A 13,079-nucleotide genomic window follows, 5' to 3' on the forward strand; every position below is an offset into this window, starting at 1 on the left:
GGTGCCCCTTCTTACATTTTCGTAGTAAGGGAGCCATCTTGGTCTGTCCTGAGCATGAGTTAAGGAAGCTGAGCTGGCCAAGTGGCAGGAGAGACTCAGCACGGATGAAGCAGCAAGCATGCAGCCAGAAGTCATGAAGAGCATCGTCGCTGGGCAGCCTGGCTCCATCAACTCTACTCCTTTGGTCAAGGTGTTATCTAGCACGAAATTCCCTTAACTTTTTCATGAGTCCCCTCCTCAATGCCCCCCACCCTCCCTGCACCAAGGAACCCTAAGCGGGCTCCACCGTGGACCCCAGGCGCCTCCTTCACCTGTCCGCGCCAGTGCTCGAGGCTGCGAAATGGGCGGGTGTTTAACAACTGCCTCCTGGTTGTCCGAAGTGGTAACACCCTGGGGTGGGGGGTGACACCTGGGAGAACCTGACTGTAGGTCACTGCTCCTCTTCAAGCAGCCCCCTGGCAAGCTCATCTCACCTCTTCCCAGGCCTGGCTCTTTTACTTCCTCCCTCCCCACGGCCATCTCGAATACCCGCCCAGCTGGTCAAGTTAGTGCGCCTCTTGGCCTCTCCCCCTCTTTCCCAGGGCCCCCCTCTTTCCCAGGCCCCCCTCTGCGGGCGCAGAGCATCCGTGGCAGCCACCGCGGCCTCTGAGGCCGTCAGTCCTCGCGGGTCCTCGACTTGGGTCATCCCCGCTCAGCTCAACTCCCCGGGGGCAGCCCCGCGGGTCCCGGTCTCGGGGCGCCAGGAGAACCCCCCCCCCCCGCCCCGCTGCAGAGGCGCCAGGCACAGCCAGCGCGGGGGATGGGCGCGCGGAGATAACGGGCAGACGCGATTATCGCGCCGCGCCGCCTCCGCCCGCCTCCTCATCCTCCCGCTGGCGGCCGCGGTCCCCCTCCCGGGGCCCGGCGGCGGCTCGGGAGGCGCCAGCCACGTGGGTCGCGGGGGACGCGCAGGCGGGCGCGGGGGGCGGGGCAGGAAGGCGGCGCGAGGGGATGGCGTCCCGGGCACGCGCGCCGGCGCGGGCTCCACCGCGACGCCGTCGGGCGCGGGCACGCTCGTGACGCCACGTCCGCTCGCCCAATGAGCGGGCGCCGGGGGAGGCGCCGTCCGGCCCCCGCCCCCGCCCCCGCCGCCGCCGAGGCCGCCGCCGCCCGCGCCGCGTCCCCGGGAGCGTCTGACGAGTCGCGGGCCGCGGCCGGCTCGGGCGCCGCACCGCGCCGGCCGCCGCCGCCCGACGAAGCCCGGGAGCCGCTCGCCGCTCGCCGCCGCCCGATGTCCTCAAGATGGAGGCGGCGGGGCCGGCGGCGTGAAGAGAGCAGCGCGGCGGGCGCGGGGGCCCGGGCGGCCCGGGCGGCGGCGGCGCGGGCGGGATGGGGCCGCTGCTGCTGCTCCTGGCGGCCGCCGCGCTCGGCTCCCTCCTCACGCTGCTCGCCCAGGCCCTGCTGCTCTGCCGCCGGCGGCCCGCGCCGCCGCCCGACGAGGCCGCCCGCGCGGGCGACGGCTTCCGCTACCTGCAGCCGGTGCCGGGCCTGGCCCTGAGGGACTATCTCTTCGGCGGCGGCGCCGACGAGCCCGCGGAGGGCGGCGCGGCCCCCGGCCCGGGCCCCGAGGCGCCCGCGCCGCCCGCGCCGCCGACGCGGGAGACCTGCTACTTCCTCAACGCCGCGGTGCTGTTCCTGTTCCGCGAGCTGCGGGACACGGCGCTCGCGCGCCGCTGGGTCACCAAGAAGATCAAGGTGGAGTTCGAGGAGCTGCTGCAGACCAAGACGGCCGGGCGCCTGCTGGAGGGGCTGAGCCTGCGGGACGTGTTCCTGGGCGAGACCGTGCCCTTCATCAAGACCGTGCGCCTGCTGCGGCCCGTGGTGCCCGCGGCCGGCGGCGACCCCGACGGCCCCGAGGGGGAGGCGCCGCCCGCCGCGAGCCCCGAGGAGCTGGCCTTCGAGGCGGAGGTGGAGTACCACGGCGGCTTCCACCTGGCCATCGACGTGGACCTGGTGTTCGGCAAGTCGGCCTACCTGTTCGTCAAGCTGTCCCGGGTGGTGGGGCGGCTGCGCTTCGTGCTGACGCGCGTGCCCTTCACCCACTGGTTCTTCTCCTTCGTGGAGGACCCGCTGATCGACTTCGAGGTGCGCTCCCAGTTCGAGGGGCGGCCCATGCCCCAGCTCACGTCCATCATCGTCAACCAGCTCAAGAAGATCATCAAGCGCAAGCACACGCTCCCGAGTTACAAGATCAGGTGCGGGGGGCGCGGGGTCTCCGCGGGGGGCTGGGCTCGTGCCGAGGCTGCGGTCCGAGATCGGGGCCGGGAGCGCACACCCGCTCCTGGCGCACAGGGCGTCCGTGGGGGCGCGGAGCCGTGGGGGACGCCCCTGGGCTTTCTAGGGACTGCCCGCGCGGGGAGCATCCGCCCCCTGCCGAGCAGCATGTGGAGCGTGGACTGGGCCCCCCCCCCATCTCCCGGGCGTGGGCCCCGAGCCCGGGGAGACGCCCCCCGCGTGTGGGCTGCTGCGGGGGGCGGCCTGGCACCGGCCGCTGGGCCACGTGGAGGGCCCTCCCCGTCCCGAGAGGACGCGGGCCTCGGGCACCGGCTGGGCACCCCAGGGCTGGGATGCGTTGGCAACTTTCAGGGCCACGGTGGCATCGAGGTGAAGCGGAGGGCGGCGTTCCCGCGGCGCGTCCGAAACGGGGTGGGCGCCTCGGTGTCCTGCACGCCCTGTCTTAACGCCGCCTGCCCCACGGGGGAGCTGGTGCAGCCCCGACCCGGACGCGCCCCCCTCCGGGGTGGACGCGAGGCCTCCGGTCCCTCCGCTGTGGTACCTGGAATGGTCCTGCACGGGGGCTTTTCCCGACAGGCAGCGATTTTTAACTTTCTAAACCCTCCTCCAGCTGGTGGCATAATTCACGCAGCGTGCTGTTTTGATTAGCTTACGAGCTTTAGCTTTCACACACAGGCGTGGAAGGGGAGGAAGTTTGTCTGGCTTGATCCATTGGACTGGGAAGGGTTGTGCTTGGCTGTCTCTTGTAAAACAATGAGATTTTTCATCACGTGTTCTGCCTTCCCTTAATTTTGTATCCGTTAAAATGTTTGACCCTTTTGGATTTTGTCCTTTGTTATCGGATAATGTTTCCTGGTGTCTGCCTTCCAGAGTGGAAGCTGTATATTCTGGATCACTAATTTTCTACGAGTCTTAAGCATCAGCGACCCAGATAATCGCAAAATACTTTCTGTGTGAGTTTAGGGTGGATTATTGACTTACAGGTCAATAAGTAAAATGAGATTTACCTTACTAATTATGTTTTGTTTAGGCTAGTAGCACAGATGGACAACTTAAAACTGTCCAGTGGCAGGGGAAATTGACTTTATAATTGAAAGTAGTTTCATAATTTGTGGAGGATGGTTCACTGTGTTTGATTTCCTGTTCTGTGAAATAGAACATACTTTCTGAGACCTACTCTTCAAACTTTGGTGTATAAGTGACTACATTATAAATGAGTTCCAGTGTTTAACCAGTGAGAGGTGGTGGTTTATTTATAGCAGTGTGTTGCTAAGAAAGGCATGAGAAAAAGTTGATCCAGATTTTGATAGTCTGTTACAATTTCAGTTCTGATGTTTTCTAGCTTAAGTTTCAGATCATGCAGTTTGACTAAGTTTTATTTGAGGATTATTTGCAGTTGCATATTTTGAGGTTTGTTTTTTTTTTTAAAATATAGACTTGGAATTCAGTTAAATCTGAAAGAAATTATGAATAGAAGTAATGGAGCCATTAATGGGCTTATTGCTTTGAAGGAACTTTATCAGTGTACTGTTATCAGTGCACATCATCCCATTTTTAATACAGCAGAATTGCTTTTCATTTACTATAAGGAATTTTTTAAAAGCATAGCATGAGTTTGGTTATGTATGATATCAACTTTCAAACTTTATACATTAAGTTATAATTCTAGAAATGTATATATCTTTACTTTACATATATATATATATATTTGAAGGCATGTGGATGATCAGTCAGTAAATACTACACAGAGTGAGCCACTCAATCCACAAATATTTCTTGTACACCTGCTATATGCCTGTCATCACACAGGGACTTTAATACTGAAAAACCTCAACCCTTAATGGAGTCGAAGTAACTAGGAACCTTATTTTAGTTTAATGAAAGAAAATAATAGAAGTAATGGGGATGAAAAGGGCTGCTCGAGGAAGTGTGTTCTCTTCTGTGTGAGCTGTTCTGCCAGTGTTTTCTTTTCCACTGATACTGTGGAGCTGATTTAAGTTTCAGCAAGAGAGCGCATTAAAAGATTCACGATGTATTGTAGTTCTCAAAATGAGAATTAAAGCAGCTAATGTTGATCCTTTTTAATAAATGAGGGAAGAGTGCTCAGAGTAGTTAAATAACTTGGTTTAAGTCACATAGTTGTCAAGTGGTGAAATGCAGCACTTGTTGTTTTGTTGTTGTTTGTTTATTTCTAGTTTGCCATCAATATATGTGTGGGGCTGTATTTTCAGTTAACTGAGAACTCTGTGACTACAAATTTCCCCCCTACCTTAAGTTGGAAATTTTGAGCAAGGAGCCTTTTACGATCAAATCATAAGGTTAAATAAATACTTGCATGCTGCTCCATGTAGCATTTCTTTTTTCAATCCAGCAGATTTTGTTTCTAAATAGAAGGTCTTGCTGCCTTACTCTCTTTAGCCATCTAATCTGCTTAGTAGAGCTAAAGCATTAAAGGAGATGTGTCTTAGGAGCCTTTGGTGCTTTTATTTGTTATATAACAGAAATATCTTGCCAGTTAACATGGTCACTTCTGACCCCTTCATTTGTTTTTCCATTTTTGTGTTGCTAAGGAGCAGCAGCCCATTCATACTGCCAGGTTCTAATCTTTCACCTAGAGACATGCAGGAGCTTCAGGTGGCTGCTTTCTAAGGACTCAGCTGATGGACACTTCATTTTAACCAACTGATAGTTTGATAGTTATAAAATGTTGTATATGTTCTCCACGTATTATAATTTTACTAACATAATTTCAAATTTCCTAATTTATTGAAGTTAGGAATTTCTTAATTCATCCACTTCAATGTTAATAGCTTTGAATTTTTTTCTAAAAATGTATACTCTAAAATCATATATTAAAGTAGTAATTTTTTTAATTAACCCAAAAATTTGCCTTTAAGTGAGAAAGATTAGCAGCTCTCCTGCCCACCTGTGACTGCAGGTGCCTCACTTTTTCTTTCTCCTTTTCCTAATAAACCTGTCCTTTTAAAATGAAGAGAGAGAGAGAGAGAGAGAGAGAGAGAGAGGTTACCACTAAAGTTCTTGACTAATGGAGAATCCATCTTCAGCTTGAAATTTTAGTAATCGTCCTGAGGATTTTAGGTCTTAGAAGTTAAATATTTGAGATTCATACTGATGCTTCTGTTCCTAGAACATTACTGCTGTGTGACTACCACTGATTGCATACTAATGTTAGAACATATGACTGACCTTTGATACTTTGGAGAGTAGAGAAAACATGTATACTACTCTTGGTATTCTGGAATAATGCCGTAATGAGGAGCAGTTTTGTAATCCATTGTGCTTTTTCCTTGTACTGCTGCTCAGATGACAGCATATAAATGTCCTAGAGATAAATAAGTAATTTTAAAATCGTGATTTATTTTCAGAAAATATTTCCTGAAGACTACCATACTTAGTAATGTAGTGATTATGATGAAGGTGATAAAATGTTATACAGAGTTTATGCACTCAAACTAGTTAGTTTTCTGGGGGAAACCAAGAACAGTTAAAGCTCATGCAACGGCATTTGGGTATATATTAGACCTTTAGTTTTGTGAGACTCAGGACGAGATAACTATCTCTACTAAGGCAAACACCCGATTACTTTGGTTGCATAATGTGTTGTAATCTTAGGTTCCTTGTGCCCCTGAGAATAATTCATTTTAGTGCAAGATTGACTAGAAAGTTAGGTTTTCTCAAGTTGATCTGTATTATTGTGATTTAAGAATTTAGAACACTTTGCATGAAAAATAATTGTTACAGTATATCTTTTCTCTGGAAATCTGATTTGCACGTTGAAGGAACAAGACTAATTTTGAGGAGACTATTAGATTCTTATCAGTTTTGCTGATCTCTCGGCTGTCTGGTAAAGCCCCAGTTCCTAGAAATTGCTAAAGCAGATCATCATAAAGTTCACTGTATTAGGGAAGCATGCCTGATCAAATACTTAGTATTGACTTAATAATATTACTAACACTCATATGAGGCAGAGACGAGGATAATAAAATCATTTGGCTCTCTTTTTGCCAATACTGTGTGGACAGTTGTACATTTGCTATCTCCTTAATAGTTAAAACTACTGTGTGGGAGAGGTTGATATCTCATTTTTACAGCCATGAAAACTTGAGACACAGGGGGATTAATGATTTTCACAAAGTACTAAAAAGAGAGTCTTGGACTACCAAAGCTCTTGCCATATTATCTCTGCAACGATAAGCCAACTATTACTCGAATCCAGGGGTTTGGCCCATAAGTTAAATGGTTTTTACATTTTGAAAACTTGACACTTAAGGTTGTTCAAAACAGAAGAATATGCAACAGGCCATTTGCACCTACAAATTCTAAAATATTTACTATGTAGACCTTTACAGGAAAGTTTTACTAACTCCTGCTCTAAACCTTTGAACAGAAAAACCTAAAAAACAAACTGTATTCTTAAATGGCTGTAAAAAGGAATGTGTGCATGCACACACACTCACAAACACTGAAAGGTACTGTCAAATTCTGTCTTAGAGCTTTGGAGTAAGGTGTACTTGCTATAGCATGGAAACTGGAAACGTGTTAGGATTCTTAAACTGCAAGTGGACTAGTTAATCCAGATAGAAAGATGCAGCTTTGTTGCTATAAATAACTAAAACTAACATGCTGAAATAAACATTAAACCGTTTGTAATTTTGCTGACCTTTTTAGAATGTATATGGAATTGGGCTGGCTAAAAAAGGCTGGGGAACGGAGTAATTCTCTCTAGACAAAGTGTGACCAGTCTCTTTTTCCCCCTAAATCTCTTAGTAGGTTCTCCATAGCAGGTTGAGAGGTTCTGAATCGGTTCAACAGGAATATCTGTTTCAAGTTAGAGTTTCTACGAGTAAATACCTTGTCTTGGGGTTAAATAGTGACCCAACATTCCTTCCCATCACCTTCTCCATTTTCTCGGAACAATGTTATCAGGAAACAGGTGCTAGTCCATCGCCTTGTTTCTGCCTCAGACTCATGAGATCTAGCAACTCTTTTGACATGGTCTCGCACTTCACTGGAAAGTCATAAAGCAACTACCTCATCATTAACAGAAGTTTTACAGAGTACTTTCAACTTTCTTTGTTTGCCAAATTGCAAAGACTGGCTAAAACTACAATACTGTGTTTTTAGTAGAGAAAAATGAGGTGTAAGTGTTTAAATTATTTACCTTCAGATGAGTAGAATTGTGGGTGCCAAGTACGGATTGGTACTTAAGTACTATGGAATGATTTGATTCTCGGGGTTGAGCTATAGAGAATTAACCTCAGTTGTTGACTCAACTACATAGAGCTTTGGAGTAAGGTGTACCTGACTACAGACGACACCAAACTAAAAACCTTGGACAAAGCCTTGTCCTTTTCCTTTTCCTCCCTTAGTCTCAGTTTCTATATCTGTAAAATGGGAATAACATCTATCTAATTGGAGATAATAAATGTTACATATATGATACCTACTACATAAGTGTGTCTTTCCTTTCATAACTAATTGAATATGCACATATTTATTGATTATCCTACATTTACCAGACATGTGCGAGAACTGTGTGGGATATTTGCTAAGTGATACATTAAATTTTTCCCTTTCCAATAAGTGATAAGCTCATAAAACTGGATTAGAAAACAGGATATATCAAAATGAATGACAAATCTGTGATGCATTTTCTTAAAGAAAACTTAAATTTGGGGCTTAGTCCATATTTTTCTAAATATATTCTGAATTACAAAATTTACAAAAGCAGGATCACAGTTGGTACCCCATTGTTAGCACCTTTTTGTTGTTTTTACTATATCTGGGATTTTCTTTTTTTTTTTTTTAAGATTTATTTATTTTTAGTCTTTTTTTTTTTTAAGATTTATTTATTTATACAAGCATTGGGTACAGTCAGAAGCGCAGGAGGGTGAGAGAATTCACCAGAGCCAGAGCGGGGAGCAGAACAGGCAGAAGGACCGAAGTACACTGAAGAGGGGAGCAGCGGGCAGCAGGGGAGGTCTGCGCGCCATGTGGGACCCTCGCCTGGCGGCCGGGGATCGAACCCGCACTGCAGAGGCTGCGGGCAGCTTCGCAACCCAGCGCTCAACCGCTGCGCCACCAGGGAGGCCCAATATTGATTGATTTTTATACAAGAACTGGGGTACAGGCCAGATGCGCGGGAGGGTGAGAAGATTCACCAGAGACAGAGTGGGGAACAGAACAGGCAGGCTGAAGAAATACACTGCTGCGGGGAGCAGCAGGCGAGACAGGAGGGGTCTGCCTCGCCAAGTGGGACCCTTGCTGGCTGGCTGGGATTGAACCCTGCCTGCAGAGGCTGTTGACAGCTTCAGGACGCAGTGCTCAACCACCTGCGCCACCAGGGGAGGCCCGCCAGTGTTTTTTTTTTTAACAAACACTCACTTTGTGTTGAGGAACATAAAGAAGTTAAAAATGTTCTCTCCTTTTAAATTTTTGCCCCCTGGTATACCCAGTGTTGAGTTTAAGGTATACACACAAGTCTGTACACATCTCTTTTAGACTCAGGAGGGGCCTCTCTATTTTCTGCCCCTCCCTTTCTCCTTAATAATAAAATGGGGGAGTAAGATGTGAGTGTGGCCCTGCGGATTGGCTTGTGAGTGTAATATGGACATCCTTCCAGCATGGAGAGATGCCTGGGATGGACCTACGGTGCTTTCCCTGCTGTACGCTCTTTCCCTCTGGCCTGGGCTACCCTCTCTAACTCCCTCCCACTACTCTGTTCTCACCCCTTGACTGTTCTTTCTCACACTTCAAGCATGTACCTGTCACAAGGCCTTTGTTAGTCCTTCCTCGGGAAAGTTGTTCCCACTGAAGAGCTCACGTCATCACTTCATCAGGTTCCTGCTTAAGTATCCCCTTTCAAATATCCTTCATAATAAGGCTTGCTAGCCCTTTAAGTGCCAAATTATTTTTTGCATAAACTTTTCATTGAGGTGTATGCAGAAACTGCACACATCCTAAGTGTATGACCTGATAGGTAGCTTTTCATAAAATGAACTCAGCCAGGTAACTGAAGTGTTGGGCTTTGGATTCAATGTGTTTATCTGTGGATTTCTCAGCAGAATGTATGAAATACATTTTAACCTTTTATATTTTTGGTGATGATGATAGCCCCTTTCTGATAAGTAAGCGTTGCAGAGGAGTGCCTCCTCTCCCTACACGCCCCATGCACACCCTTGTGAGGTATGCTTACTGAGGCCCCCGGCCATTGACAGTACTGACTTCAAGCTCTGTGGGGCACCTTATGGACATCGCCTCTTTTTTTACTCCCACGCACAAAGAAAAACAAGACTGGATAACCTTCTCTGACATTCCAGAAGCCTTGGTTTTTAGTTTCACATTCTTAGGAAAAGTCAACATAGATAAGCTATAGTTTATACTTTACCTGGACTGATATAGAATAACAACAAAATTTATTTTCACTGGTCTAATGCATGATTGGCAACTTTTATAAAACCAGCAGAATGTTTTAGAACATTTATTTCTTCTCTGATCAGCACACTGGCTGTTTATGCCCATGAATTCTTCATGTATTATAAGGCGCATGGATAATGATGGGGGGGAGGAGTACTGAAATATCTGTTGATTAACATAATTGATCAAAAAAAAAAAAGCTACAAAATTTCCCACTTCCCAGCATAGTTCTTGAAAGTATGTACTTAAAAACAAATATGCTGGGCCTCCCCGGTGGCGCAGCGGTTGAGCGCTGGGTTGCGAAGCTGCCCGCAGTCTCTGCAGCGCCGGTTCGCTCCCCGGCTGCTCCCCGGCCACCGAAGGAGGGTCCCACATGTGCGCAGACCTCTCCTGCCGCCCGCTGCTCCCCTCAGCAGTGTACTTCGGTCCTTCTGCCTGCTCTGCTCCCCGCTCTGGCTCTGGTGAATTCTCTCACCCTCCCGCGCTTCTGACTGTACCCGGTGCTTGTATGTATGTATGTACGTATGTATAAATAAATAAATAAACAAATAAATAAATAAATAAATAAAAATAAATCTTTTTTAAAAATAAAAAATAAAAACAAAAATGCTATGATTAATACAACAAAGATGTTTTAGTTGTATTTATTCTTTTGTATTAAGTACCTTTTATGTATACTTGGTTCATTGATAAGGCAGACTCCAGTAAGTATGACCTAAATGGATTAGAAAATGGTTTTCCTCTGCAGATCAACTCAGAGTCTGACTTGTATAATCTACACTTATAAGTGACTATCATTTTTGCTGCAAGATCTTAAGCAGTAGTAACAGGGGAGGGGGAGAATATTTCAGTGGAATAGCTGGCTGCAGATGATTCATTTTGAAAAAAATGACTTAGTTCTGTTCTTAGATACACCTTTTATACAGCAGTATGTACTAGACAGTGCACTGGTGTTTGTGTTGTATGCTAACTTGTTGCCCTTTTCTCATAGTAGTCTTTCCTGCATACTAGCTTATACTTACTCATGCTCATTGCTAAGGGTGACTGTGCTTGCTGGTGACATCAACTTGCTACCTTGATGATTTGGTCACACAAGTAAATAGTGCAAAGCTTTTAGCACTGTGAAACTTACCTTATGGCTAAAGTAAGAGCCATTTCGACTAATTTCATTGTATGATAATTTTATATTGATTTTATTATTATATTCTTGCCATTATTAAGAAATTTTCTGTAACATTTAAGACAGGTGATATCTGCTCCATTTTAATATTTGGAAAGCTTATTCGTAGTTCACTTTGGATTTTATCAGGACTAGAATTGTAACTCAGTGTGTGGGAAGATTTAAATGTAGCAAATATATCTTTTTGTTTACTAATATTGGCTTGGTTGATAGTACTGATTGAATTCAGTTATGTTTTGAGATTAGTGATATATGAGGAGAAAAATTTTGATGACCTTAGTCTGTAAATAAAGTTGATAAATGCAGTTTATGTGAACTATAGGCATTTGCTTTTTTAGTAAAGTGCTTACTTAAAACGAGTTAAATTACTTAAAATATTGACTTACAACCAGACTTCTTTGCTATATACTTCATTGTTAGTAACTTTACATAGTAGGGTAATGATGATTTTGCCTTAAGATGATTTCTTTTCTCCCCACCCACTAGCCCTTAGAAGAGATTTCTGTTTACTCAGTAAATGTTTAATACCATCTTTGTCTGGGGTTGTACGCACTGCAAAGAGAATTATGCACGAGGGAATAAATAAAAGTCCTTCATTCAATTTTTAAAAAAAATTATACTGAGAAAGAATGTACTTAAAGTAAGATAATGGGTTACAAAACTTAGAATTTAAGAGACTTTGTCATGACTATGAGTAGTTACTGTCTAACTCAATGATTTTCAAAGTGTGTTTTGGGGATCCCTTTGAATCTCCAGGACTTTTATGGGGATATGGGGGTCTACCAAGTCAAAACTTTTCTAATAATAATACAAAAAATGTTATTTGCCTTTTTCACTCTCATTCTCTAACAAATGTGCAATAGAGTGTTCTAGGAGTTACATAACATCTCTACCCCTGGCAGTTAATAAAATGTGAGCTGTGAGTTCTTAGGTTTAAAAGTCTTACTTTAAAATTTCTAATATGGTAAATCAGTAGATACAACCTATGTAAACAAAAGTTTTTGGAGTCCTTAAACATTTTTTAAAATGCATTGGGGATCCTTTAAGCAAGACACTTTGTAATTAACTGCTTGTCTAATCTGAAGTTGATTTATTTCTACCATTTGTATAATGGGTACTTCTATTGCCTCATTTTTAGAGTAAACTTTAATGACTATTAGATACATACATTATTTTCATTTGATTTGTGTTATTAGTTGTACATCTTGGTGTTGTAAGATGCAAAGGGTGAGTGGCTCTGGTAGTTTGGATTTTGCCATTCATATACATTATTATGTAATGAGAATCAAGTATGTATATTAAAGTATTGTATAATTTACAGAGGTGCTAGACATATATAAAATAATTTTTATATTCTCTTAATCAGAGGCATATGTTGGGGGACCTGGTAGAGAGGAATGGGAGGAGTCTGAATTTGAGGACAGTCCTCATGATTCATACGCTTACCTGTAAGTTTTATGAAAGTTGAGAATTTTTATTTAATTGATCCTAGTCTGTGGTAAGGGACTCTCGCATTGTGCGTTGTGATTATAAGGTATGAGATTTACTAGACACTGTCAAGAGAATTACTTTGGTTCTGGAGCAGCTCATCTCATTTGACACTTTATCTCTTCAGTGCATGGGATATCAGTTAGCCCTTGGAGTCACCAGCTATTGAGTTCTTTTTTTTTTTTTTTAATTATTATTTATTTATTTATTTATTTATACAAGCACTGGGTACAGTCAGAAGCGCGGGAGGGTGAGAGAATTCACCAGAGCCAGAGCTGGGAGCAGAGCAGGCAGAAGGACCAAAGTATACTGCTGAGAGGAGCAGCGGGCGGCAGGAGAGGTCTGCGTGCCATGCGGGTCCCTCCTCCGGTGGCCGGGGAGCAGCCGGGGATCGAACCGGCGCCGCAGAGGCTGAGGGCAGCCTCGCCGCCCAGAGCTCAACCGCTGTGCCACCAGGGGAGGCTATTGAGTTCTTTTATGAGGGAGTTCTGTTATCAGTCCTGTTCAGCGTGTGCATGGTACCACTTCAGAAAATTGTGAGCCATTTTGGATAAAAGTCAGCATTTCTTATTAGGTAGAGAGTATGGGACCAGGGAGGGTGTTTTGGAATAGTATTTGTTATTCTTATTCTTACTGTTTTCATAATTACTCAGGAGTACTTTTTTCTCCTTGAGAGTTCAGAAATTAAAATCATTTTCCC

At 45.6% G+C, this 13,079-nt stretch overlaps 1 protein-coding gene across 1 annotated transcript in view; it reads left to right on the plus strand.

Annotated features, from left to right (window-relative positions):
• Positions 1-1,368: 1,368 nt before the first annotated feature.
• PDZD8 (PDZ domain containing 8) overlaps positions 1,369-13,079 on the plus strand; it is a gene marked incomplete at both ends in the record, with an annotated part of 61,386 nt that continues 49,675 nt past the window's right edge. Inside the window, one exon of the mRNA XM_084244634.1 lies at positions 1,369-2,234. Coding sequence (XP_084100760.1) covers positions 1,369-2,234 — 866 coding nt within the window. The remainder of the gene's footprint in view (positions 2,235-13,079) is intronic.

The sequence above is a fragment of the Talpa europaea genome (genome assembly GCF_964194135.1).
Source record: "Talpa europaea genome assembly, chromosome: 10".
Lineage (NCBI taxonomy): Eukaryota > Metazoa > Chordata > Mammalia > Eulipotyphla > Talpidae > Talpa > Talpa europaea.